General features: G+C 43.8%; 1 protein-coding gene across 1 annotated transcript in view; it reads right to left on the reverse strand.

Moving 5' to 3' along the window:
• Positions 1 to 11,884: 11,884 nt before the first annotated feature.
• SIGIRR (single Ig and TIR domain containing) overlaps positions 11,885 to 12,586 on the reverse strand; it is a 43,368-nt gene continuing 42,666 nt past the window's right edge. Inside the window, exons 8-9 of the mRNA XM_082270722.1 lie at positions 12,415 to 12,577; positions 11,885 to 12,324 (exon numbers count right to left, since the gene is read on the reverse strand). Of these exons, the coding sequence (XP_082126848.1) occupies positions 12,161 to 12,324; positions 12,415 to 12,577 (327 nt within the window). The 3' untranslated portion in view covers positions 11,885 to 12,160. The remainder of the gene's footprint in view (positions 12,325 to 12,414; positions 12,578 to 12,586) is intronic.

A 12,586-nucleotide genomic window follows, 5' to 3' on the forward strand; every position in this document is an offset into this window, starting at 1 on the left:
ACATCGCGCAAAAAAAATCGCAGGACGCAATATGCTTCAAAGAAGCTCTTGTACTTTTTTGGGCGTAATGCGTCCCGCGATTTTTTTTTGCGTGATGTTCCCGCGATTCGGCAGGCGGAAATCGCGGCAACATCGCTCAGCGTTTGGGGAGCTATTGCAAATCACGGGCAATGCACAGGCGTCCCGCGATTTGCAATAATCTCCGGATCGCGGGCGGAATCGCACCGCGATCCATACGCTGACATGTGAACGGAGCCTTAGAGAATCACTAAGCTCTTGTAAGAGCTTGTGTAAGAGCTTGTTCGTGCTGCACTCTCTGGGGAAAGGATGTTCACCCACAGGAACCTGGAGCCTCGTCGTAGGTCCAGGGTGGGTAGGAGATTGCGAGACCCTAACCAAGCTGCGGCGGTTCGTGGGGTCTGAAGTGATTACGGTGTCTGGTGGAGTGCTTGGAGCCCCTCGGGAAGCACTAGGAGCATCTGTCAACGGAGGTACGCGGTCAGGGGTGCCCTGTTCCGTTACAGGGAGATTTACTAAAATGGGTGAAGCCGTGCTTGGTAACCAATCAGCTTATAATTTCAGCTTGTTCAATTAAGCTTTGACAATAACACCTAGAAGCTGATTGGGTACTACTACTACTACTACTCAATACTTCCATATCAAGCCAACAGAAAAATAAATGGATATCTAAGATGTATAATATATGTTTTACTTTATCTTAAATTACATTACACATTGATAACATATGTTAATAAAAGGAAAAATTACATTTTTTATAGCAATATTTCTTTATATACAAACTATATTAACAAAAAAATAAAATAAAATAAATGATACATATACACATTTTTGTAAATGTGCAACTGATTCTTTGGTAAATAATGACTCACAGTATAGACAGCATGGTTAATAGGTGACTGTTTTAGCATAGACTGGGAATTCTTCATTACAAATTGTGATTTATTATTGAGTAACAGCTGGTTCATACTCCAGTCACATGATACATTCCTAAAAAAATGCACAGACTCACGGCAATATTTTACACATATTACCTTACCTCCCCCCAAGGGCCATGGCTCTCATTCCAGCTTACATTTTTCTGTTGTGTAAAGGACCAAGAATTGTTCTGTAAGATGTCTTTCTAAACTGTTAAAGCAGGGGTCCTTAAAGCCCAGCTTCAGGCAGGACTTCCTTCACAGGTTTCAAGGAGGCAAACATTTTTGTTCATCGTTGATAGGACCTCACTTTAATGGAGGCATAATTCTATGTCTTACAAATCAGTTTACATAGTGGAGGAAGCCCAGCTCAAGCTGTACTTCCTGGGCATTCCAGCTGTAAGGGCTGCAGGTCTCATAGACTTCCAACACTACGGTCACATCTATGCCCCCTTTTCCTCTAGCCCATTCCCAAATCAGGTCCTAGAGAGTGTATGTTATGAATGGTAAGGAGGAGAGGGTGGAAGAGATGTGACTGTAGCATTGGGAGTCTATAATACCTGCAGCACTTATAGCCAGGGCGGCCAGGAAGTGCAGTCAGAACCAAACTAAAGCTGGTCATACATATATAAAATTTAATTAGATAATTTTTTTTTTTAAGAACATTCATTATTTTCTGATTGTTAGTAGGGGTTGAATCCGCATTCGTTTTCAACAAAAAATTCAGAAGGAGCGGCATGAAAATTTCTAACAGTGTATGTGGTTTTCATTTTGGAAATTATACTATATCACCAAAAGTATTGGGACGCCTGCCTTTACACGCACATGAACTTTAATGGCATCCCAGTTTTAGTCTGTAGGGTTCAATATTAGGTTGGCCCACCCTTTGCAGCTATAACAGCTTCAACTCTTCTGGGAAGGCTGTCCACAAGGTTTAGGAGTGTGTCTATGGTAATGTTTGACCATTCTTCCAAAAGCGCATTTGTAAGGTCAGGCACTTATGTTGGAGAGAAGGGCTGGCTTGCAGTCTCTGCTCTAATTCATTCAGGGGGTGTTCTATCGGGTTGAGGTCAGGAGTCTGTGCAGGTCAGTCAAGTTCCTTCACCCAAAACTCACTCATGCATATCTTTATGGACCTTGCTTTGTGCACTGGTGCACAGTCATGCTGGAACAGGGAGAGGCCACCCCCAAACTGTTCCCACTGTTCTTCTGGAAGAATGGTCAAACATTCCTTAACCTTGTGGACAGCCTTCCCAGAAGAGTTGAAGCTGTTATAGCTGCAAAGGTTGGGCCAACTCAATATTGACTAAGACTAGGATGCCAATAAATTTCATGTGCGTGTAAAGGCAGGCGTCCCAATACTTTTGGCAATAAAGTGTACATGTAAACCAAAATTGAATGTTTAAAGCAAAAAAACAGTGGGGGTGTGCACATGCCACAGCAGGAATTATACCTCCTCTTGGCCACTCTATAACTGCGGCATTCAGGGGTTAAATTAGGCAGTGAGGAGGCAAGATATCACCTTCTCACTGCCTGTCAAATGCCTCTGAAAAACTATCCCAGCCACACACATGGACCTTAGCTCTTGATCCCCTCCACCTTTTACTTACCTTACACTTCACTACCCGCAATACCCCACAACCCTCTCCACCCCCACCCCCCAACTGGCGCTCTCCTCTACCCCCTGATGCTGATGATCCTTAGGGGTTGTGGGCAGGCTGTTAGCATCCTCACTTACAATGCAGAACTGCTGGTCCTACATTGTACTAGACAATAGTTACAGTATGACCGACAGACAGAGCGCAATGGGGAGGAGGCTTTTGGAGACTAGTTGCACTTTGAGGAGGAAGTCTGTGGGAAATTCCTCTTTAAAGTGGTTCTTAAGCCACGTTATACCCTCCTGTCTGGTCTGTTTAATAATCCTGTGTGCCTGTGCCCCTGTGTCTGTGTTTTAAAAAAATAAGCCGTTCTTTACCAGTTTTCACAGCGCCGATTGCTGCTCACGTGACCCGCCGGCTCTCTCCTCTCCCCATATGACAGCTGCCTGCAGTGGACAGGGCTGAAGATTCCCCACTGATGTCAGTCGGGAGGGGAGGAAACGGGGAGGGGGAGAGGAGGAGAGAGGCCGCGGGTCACGTGAGCGGTGAGTGGCGCTCTGAAAACTTGTAAAGGATGGCTTATTTTTATGAAACACAGACACAGGGGCACACAGGATCATTAAACAGACTATAGACAGGATATGAAACTTTAAAAGAAACTTCAGCAGCAGGAGGGGAGGGGGCGGTCACTGACACAGGAGCAGAAAGGCAGGGAGGGAGGGGGGAGAGAGGAGGAGGACAGGGAGGGTGCAGATGACAGAGGCATGTACACTGACCACAGTGTCAGGGCTCAGCAGCCATGGTATTCCGTGGTCAGTTTACATAGGGGAAGGACATAGCCAGGCAGCATCAGCCAGGTATTTTAGGTGATAGAAGGGGCCAAATTACACAGCACAAACATTGTGCTGTATAACATGCTTTAAGGGAGCAGGATCAATTTTTTTTAGGTTAACAAACGCTTTAAAAATAAATTCTGCCGTTTCCCCTGTTAAAATAAATACTCACGAGTCGCACCTTCATGACATTGTCGAAAAGCAGCGGACCTTAAAATAATGCCCCCGAAAAAAGTTTTGCAGATGCCCATGGTAGTCCCACTGCAAAGGCAGTTTTTTTTTATTTTGCCCTGCTTCAGGAGAGGAGGTAATGTATGATTGAGTAAAAAAAAAAAAAACTCTTTTCTATCATTTCCACTAAAATATTGTCACATTCCTGGGACTGGGAGCTGTTTAGGAAGCTCAGAGTTCAGGCATCAGTCAGAAGAATAAAGGAGGAGTGTCAACATTTTAGATAAATAATTGCAGGCTCATTGGAAAGACTCAGAAGTGCACTGTAATTCTGTAACACAAGTCAAGCACTGCCAAGCAAACAAAATCAAAACACAGAGAATGATCTATAACTGCATGAAATAGTTGATTTTTTTCCCCCAGTATAGTTTTGTTTTCCCTACTGTATTCAGCACTGAGTAAATTCCAGACACAGAGGATACTATGAATTTACTAATGCTTTTGGAAAAATGCAGAATTTTTAAATTCTTAGGACTCATGCACATGGGCGTAACATTTTCTGTATTTTTTACGTGTAGCGCCCTGTCCAGGTCAGGCTAAACTTAGTTTTTGGCTCTGCTGTACTCGTGATGTAGCAATCTGTTTTTTGGTCTGGTCAGGTTTCCCTAGGCTTGGTGGTTGACTCCTCCTGCCTGCCTCTGTAAGAAGCTTCCAGAAATAGCTGGAAGAGTCAGCCACTGAATATTTATCTGACCCCCTGCTGCACCCCTGGAGGCAGGCGGTGTACTGAAGAGCAGCTTTTCGGCCTCAGCATGTACTTGGCTGAGGGCCTGAACTTGGACTGAAAGATGCCCTAGACCATGAGTGTCAAACCTTTTGGCTTCTCTGGGCCACATTGAGTGTAGAGAAATTTTCTCAGGCCGCATATAAAATATATACTATAGTTAAGGTATATAAGAAATAAAATGCTGCCGCGCCCTTCCCGCGCTGCCGCACAATCTGCACTAATTTAACACAACTAGAGAAAGATCAAATGAAATGGAATCAGTATACAGAGGCTTACTTCCTCTGAGAGATATTAAAGGAACACTCTAACTACCATGACCACTTCAGTGATTTGAAGTGGACATGGTGGTAGGAGTCAGAAACACTGCACTTGCTCGACCCCCCCCCCCCCCCTCTGAGGCAGCCTCTGCCTACCGTTAGTTGGAAGTTGCTGTGGCCATGCCCCCGACCCGACTTCCTTCCTCCCTAGCAAAAAAAAAATTGTCAGGGGGCAGTGGGCCACATTGCCTACGGTTCCGGGCCGCAGGTTGGACATGCCTGCCCTAGAACATGGATGCTCAACCTGTGGCCCTCTAGCTGTTGCGGAACTACAATTCCCATCATGCCTCTGCCTTTGGGAGTCATGCTTGTAATGGTTAGCCTTGCAATGCCTTTTGGGACTTATAGTTCTGCAACAGCTGGAGGGCCACAGGTTGAGCACTCATGCCCTAGACCAGGGGTCTCCAAACTTTATAAAAAAAGGGCCAGAATACTTTCCTTCAAAGTTCAGGGGGGCTGAACAGTGGCCAGTGGGAGTAGAAAATGTACAGGCATCAGTGGGAGTAAACAATGCCCAATTATTGGTATAAAGGGGTAATAATAGTGCCCCATCATTGGTATCGATTGGAGGAATAGTGCCCCATCACTGGTGTCAGTGCTGGGAATAGTGCTCTAGCACTGGTGTCAGTGGCAGGAATAGTGCCCCAACATTGGTGTCAATGGGAGGAATAGTGCCCCTGTATTGTTGTCAGTAGGAGGAGTAATGTCCCATTGTTGGTGTCAGTGAAATGAATAGTGCCCCATCATTGGTGTCAGTGGAAGAAATAGTGCCCCATCATTGGTGTCAATAGAATGAATATTGCCCCATTGTTGGCATCAAAAGGAGGAATAGTACCCCCATCATTGATATCAGTGGAAGGAATATTGCCCCATCATTGGTGTCAGTCATGGGAATCATATCACATCGTTGGGCTTAGTGGCAGAAACTATATCCCACTGTTGCTCACAGTGGGAGGAATAATGCCCCAAGGATAAATCCAAGCAATGGACCACAACTGGCCCCGGGCTGCAGTTTTGGAGACCACTGCGCTAAACTGAGTCTGTTGATGTGCTTAGAACTTGTGCCTAGGCCTGACAAACTCTGAACAAGTAAGGGAGACCTGAGTTATTTTTAGTGGCGAATTTGAGGTTAAGCGCTACATGCGTTCTTATGTTTAAATAAACCCTATTTGCCCACACTGTTGTTCAGGGCCAACATGTAATTACCAACAATGTGTGTCCAGCAGCACCACTGCCACTGATTATACACTCCCCTGAATGAGTCGTTCTTGTGATGGCAACGCATGCCCAGAATTACCTTGGCCTTCAGCCATTCATATCGGCCTGAGGTCCTTCTGTTCATATGTGCTGCTGCTGCATTCATGACTCATTTAGGAAGAGATGTAAACATCAAAAGTTTGTAATCAGCAACAGTTTTGCTGCTGGCTCTACATTGTTTATATTTACATGTTGGCACTGGGCAGTGGCGACAGCCAGTAGGGTCCATGTGTGCTGGCCACATGTGAACGGTGCACGCACACGTAATGCAAACAGGGTACAGACAACTTTTAACGCAGGATCTTGCGGGAAGCAAATAGTATTATGCCCATCTGTATGAGCCTTAAAATTGTAAATATACAGGGGCTGCATTGGGGAGACACCTTAGCTACTGGAACCTGTTTTTCTAAGGGTGCACTCATACTAGCACTTTGAACCGATCCAGGGTGTGGGTCAGCCCCTTTAGTGGTCAGTTTGGGTAGTATGAGGTTCTGAAGTGATCCGGAGTTAAGATTACCGTGCCCGGGGCCACTTGGGTGAGGTAGTCCTAGGCACGGCTCACTTGTGGTCCAGAGCAGTTCGCTTTGTGAGTGCAAAATATGCAAGAGCACAATTATCTCTATTAAGGACTTTGTACTGAAACAGGAATCACTGGTCTGGTTAGCAGGGGAGTACTGTTCCTTAATAAAAGTGAGTGCAGACCAGTGGGGCATTGGGGAAGGTGGAGAATCGAACTCGGATGTGGTTCAGTTTAACCAGTCCCAGTATAAGTGCACTCTTTAAAGCATATATAATATAATATAATATAATATAATATAATATAATATAATATAATATAATATAATATAATATGTATCCCTAAGTCGTCAAGCAGCTTGTGTCTGAACTGGAGGTGCATTGGTCTCAATTGCTGGGAATTTTTTGATTTGTGACAGATGGTTTAAAAATAAATGACAACATACACCAAATATGGTTAAAACTGGTCTCAATTCAAAGCTGACTGACGAATATAAAAAAAACTTTTCAGTTCTATCGCTCAGCCTGCAAGCCCCGGGGCCAATACAGACAGTCTTTGTTTTCCTTACCAAGGTGCTTTCCCAAGCCAGTGAAGAAAAATACTTGTTAGATTTGCTTCTAGCAGTTAAATGGTTTGGTTTGTTTATTTCACACTATCTTACTTTTTTGTGCCGTCCATCTCTTTTCTCTTTAATGTTTTTCTTCTCTGATCTTTTATAATTATTCTTGCAGAGATAAATATCAAATGTATCAAAAGTACTTTAAGGGAGCTGTAGGGAGCACAAATGTGAAAGCATTGATTTGTAAAGAGGCTGTAACAGCAGTGATCTTCAGTATAGAACCCAGCTGGGAGAGCCACCAGGAAGCTTTCACTGTACTTGGCCAATCATAAGCGGCCAAGGCATTCCCCGCACTTCAGATGCATGTATACATGTCCCTTGTATATGTGCAGCTGTGGGACAAGGAATGCCTTGGCCACTTATGATTGGCCAACTACAGCCTGGAGGGATCGCTCAGCTGGGTTCAGGCTGGGATCCCAACATGGATGAGATCACCCTAATCTTTAGCAATCTCGAGAAACATATCTCCAGCCTATGACTATCTTTTGAAGCAAGTCCCTTACCTCCTGTATTTTGTTCACAGTCTCTGACAATCTCTTGTTGCATGTCTGCAGTCAGATTCCTGTAGTATTGGGTTCATTTAATATTACACTGAACAAAATTCTAAACGCAACACTTTTGTTTTTGCCCCCATTTTTCATGAGCTGAACTCAAAGATCTAAGACTTTTTCTATGTACAAAAAAGCCCTATTTCTCTCAAATATTGTTCACGAATCTGTCTAAATCTGTGTTAGACCCCTTTCACACGGGCTTTTCGATCAGGTCCACCTGTCAGTTTTTTCAGGCGAAACTGATCGGATGCTCCATGCACCTCTATGGGGCAGCGGATGTCAGCGGAGACATGTCTGCTAGCACCCGCTGCTCTCCGATCTGATCCTGTCCGTGAAATCCGGACGGATGGAAACCCTATTTTTCATCTGTCTGGAGGATCGGATGAAAATGGACAGGGGCTCCTTTTCATCCGATCTCCCATAGAGGAGAGCGGGGCTCTGACAGCTCCATCTCTGCAAAGTAAGCGGAGACGGAGCTGTCATCCGCCTGCTCAGATCGGCAGATCGATCCACGCTGAGAAAAACTGAGTCCGCTGAGTGCACCACTCGTGTAAAAGGACGCTTATGGCACTTTTCCACTGCAAGTAGTGGCTCGGCTCCACTCGGCACTGCTTGGCACTGTTCGGCCCTGCTCAGTTTGCTATTCCACTGCGTAGTACGAGTCGGCACATTTCAGCATTGTATAGGCTCTACTTGGCTCGGTTTGCTTTTCCACTAAAGTAGTAAGTGGATGGGATTACAACGATTCTCTGACCAATCAGTGGCTAGTGGTGACAAACAATCAAGGCTGCATGCAAAGGATTGTGGGATATGGTATAGGTACGGCCCGCTTGGAACCCCAACCGAGGTGGTACTGTTTAAGCGAGCCATACCGAGCCGTACCATGTAGTGGAAAAGAACCGCTGTACCAAACCGTACCGAACCATTCTAACACGTACCATGTGGTACCATGCAGTGGAAAAGCGCCAAACCGAGCCAAACCGATCCATTCCATGCAGTGGAAAAGCCATTAGTGAGCACTTCTCCTTTGCTGAGATAAATCAATCACCCTCACAGGTGTGGCATATCAAGATGCTGATTAGACAGCATGATTATTGCACAGGTGTGCCTTAGGCTGGCCACAATAAAAGGCCACTCTAAAATGTGCAATTTTATCACACAGCACAGTGTCACAGATTTTGCAAGTTTTGAGGGAGCGTGCAATTGGCATGCTGACTGCAGGAATGTCCACTAGAGCTTTTGCCCGTGAATTGAATGTACATTTCTCTACCATAAACCGTCTCCAAAGGCGTTTCAGAGAATTTGGCAGTAAATCCAACTGGCCTCACAATCACAGACCATGTGTAACCACACCAGCCCAGGACATCCACATCCAGCATCTTCACCTCCAAGATCGTCTGAGACCAGCCACCCGGACAGCTGCTGCAACGACCGTCTTTCATAACCAAAGAATTTCTGCACAAATCGTCTCAGGGACGCTCATCTGTATGCTCATCATCCTTATCGGGGTCTCGACCGGACTGCAGTTCATCGTCGTAGCCGACTTGAGTGGGCAAATGCTCACATTCTATGGCATCTGGCACTTTGGAGAGATGATCTTTTCACGGATGAATCCCGGTTTTCTTAGATCTTTGAGTTCAGCTCATGAAAAATGGGGGCAAAAACAAGTGTTGTGTTTAGAATTTTGTTCAGTATTTATATGGCGCTTTGTAGATGCCAGGGGCTGTAGCTAAGGCCCCCTTTACCATACCAAGTCATTTGACCAACACTGCTTTACAAAACTGTTGGCAAGTACAACACAATTATAGTCTCACAAATCACTATCAGCTGGATCAACACCTCTGCGACCCTGTGTGTGTCTATTAGTGGGATCTATCAGACATTTTGCTTGGAGTGGAAAAACTGGGCTGTGTTTAAACTTTAAAAACTCTATGAAGAAAAGAAAAAAAAAAGGGACAAAATCACACCCATACCATTATTTCCTGGTAAACGAATAGGATCTGAACTCATAGGAATACAAAAGTAATTACACCTTTATAAATATAGCATATATTTTCACATATATGTGTGCTCTATAATCAAGGCATCCAGTCATACTGCACACATTTCTCAGATTATATCTACATAATAGTAATGGTAGAAATAGTATAAGGTTACTAAATTTTCAAAGTGAAGTCCAGAGATACCCTACTCTCCACACCCACTTTTAACCAAATACCCTAAAATCAAATCCCAATTTGTAGCCACACCCACAAAATGAGGCCCCAATTTTTAACATCCTCAAACAATTAGTTGGGGACTTTTGGAACAAGACGCAGACATTCAAGGTGTAAAGACAAACAGATTTCAAATAAGAGGCAACAATAATTGTATGTATAGTAAGGAGGTAGGTAATACAAAAGAAAAAACACAAATGGCTCCATTTTGGGTTGGCACTTGCGCAGTACAATGTGTTTCAGGGACATATTTTTCTGGTCGCAGACACCTCAAAACAGGGACTGTCTGTGGGAAATGGGGAGGAATGGTAACCATACATCAGGGGGACTAATCGAGGTGTGCTCAAAATTTGATTACCCAGAGATCTCATGATTGAATTTTCCAGAAACAAGCATCCTCAGATCAGCTATTAGTGTTTTTTATAGCTAAGGAGGAAGAAAAGAGAAGGACAGGAGAACATACCTTGAACAAGCTTTTCTTTGGAAATACTATACAAATCTCCCCCACCAAATCCAGAGTGGATGATTTCTATTTTTCTGTACATTTCCCACATCTATGGCTACCAGCAGACCTCCACATGGAATGCTTGTAGAGGTCTGGTGGTAGCCATAGATGTGAGAAATCTATGGGTTACTAAAACTAGCATCATTAAAAAGATAATAGGGTATACAATGAATTTGCTGTGACAGGAAACCCACGCAGACACGGGGAGAACATGAAAACTCGAGAAAGGTAGTGCCATGGTTGGGATTTGAACCAACACCCCTCGTACTGCCATGCACAAGTGCTAACCACTTAGCCACTGGGCTATTTTAAACTAAGCTTGCAATAAGGAAATTGCTGACCTCTCCTTCTGATAATGCTAGCTCCTTGACTGTAATTCTGATTCAATTGCTTCCATATTGACTTACTGATCCAATTGCCTTTGGGAAATCTGACTTTCCTGATTTGTCTGTTTGTCCAGTAAATCAAAGTATTGAAGCCTGACACAGACAGGCAACTAGCTCTATTCCATCTGATCCCCCAGCAGCTACATAAAAGAGGTGGTGAGGGGAGGGGCGGAGGAGCTTGGCCAGCACAGATGGTAATTATACACTCCCAGAAGAGGAGACGGCTATGATGTGCAAAGAGGGAGGAGCCAGTGCTAGGAAATTGACTCTTCTTAAAAAAGCCAAATTTTCTAGCAAATTTAAAGGCACATTGCAAGTCAATAGAAATTATTAACGGAAAGGAAAAACACAACAAGGCAGCATTTACAATCTTTGATTTTGCTATGCTTTTACCTGCAATTTTTTGGTTGGTGACAGGGTCTCTTTAATACTAACCATGCACACAACTATTTCATGCACTTCCAACCAGATCTTTCGTCGTAAAAACAACAGTATGCATCAAGTCTACCTACGACCAACACTTTCTGTTAAAACTATTTAACAATAAATTGTGTTGATGGTGCTCTACATTATCAAAGTGGTCAATTTTCAGAATTAAAACCAGGTTTGAAATAGTGCTTAATTGCTGGTGTACAGTCAGCATATATGTAACAGCTCTTAATGATAGGAGCAGGGCTGTAACCAGCTTTACCTACGAGTGGTCTTACTATGAGTACTACACAACAGGTGGTCAGAAGGGGCAGCTGATATCTACCGGCTTATAAAGGAAGGGGATATCCCAACAAGGCATGACTATGCAATGAATATCAATAATAAACCTGAGACACTTTTACACATTGAGGCCCCTAACTTACTATGTCCTCCACTTGCCATATCAGCCATTGCAACACCCTCATATATTTCACAGTTTTATCCTCCACTACTCTTGGTGCTTCTATCAAAAACAAATCCATACCTGGAACATTGATCTATTTTCAACACATATAAAGGTTCTGTTGTGTATTAAAAACAGTTTTTTTTTTTCATTATTAAATTATAAAGAGAGTAGTTAAGGGCAAACTAGGTAGACATTGGAAAACATAGGATGGTAGGAGCTCCTACCAAGAGATTTTGACTTTAGTTTTTGTCTATGTAGATTTTCTTGTATTTCACATGTTCATATCCCTGAATGATACACGAGAATCATCAGAGCAGTCATACAGACATAAAATGATATAAAGTATAGTGCAATAAGCATTGGTATTGTGAATTTTACCTGTGTCATATGGTTACTGTTCCTCGATTGCATACAACCATGCATTAAGAAGAAACCTAACCAATATTGACCACCAATGATTACCAAGGTCTCTGCTTGTTTTAAAATAAAATAATACTCTCTTCCTTCCATTTCTCGCTATGTCCACACCAAGGTCTTTAGTCTTGCTGTTTTTTTTTACATGTTATACAGTCTTTATCTTCCCTCATTTCTCTAAAGGTCGGGTTCGGTCACCAGACAGTAATAATCTGCTCTGGCTGAGTAGTTCCGAGATCCTAAGTCGGAGATGTCTACATCTGCAGCGTTCTCCCTGTTTCCCACTTGCCTCACTGGAGCCATCCGAGGTGGTGGAGCTTTATAAAAAGTCCTTCGGACTCCTGGAGGGAAAAGATCACTTTAGTGGGAGAGCAAAAACACAAGACACAAAGTGGTACATAGAGGTAAAGCATGCTTGGGTCAGGTGGTACCTAGGTCTCCATCAGGGTCAGGATCTGCAGTCTCACTGTTTATAGTCAACATGGGGTCCTTATCATCTTGATTCTGTAGCTGTGGGTCCCCTCTCCCTTCTGGTAAAGGCATTTTCCGAGGCAGAGCAAGGCGCAACTCCTTCCAGAACTCACTTGCAGGAGACTACAGAAA

The sequence above is a fragment of the Pelophylax lessonae genome (genome assembly GCF_965119305.1).
Source record: "Pelophylax lessonae genome assembly, chromosome: 10".
NCBI classification, from domain to species: Eukaryota; Metazoa; Chordata; class Amphibia; order Anura; family Ranidae; genus Pelophylax; species Pelophylax lessonae.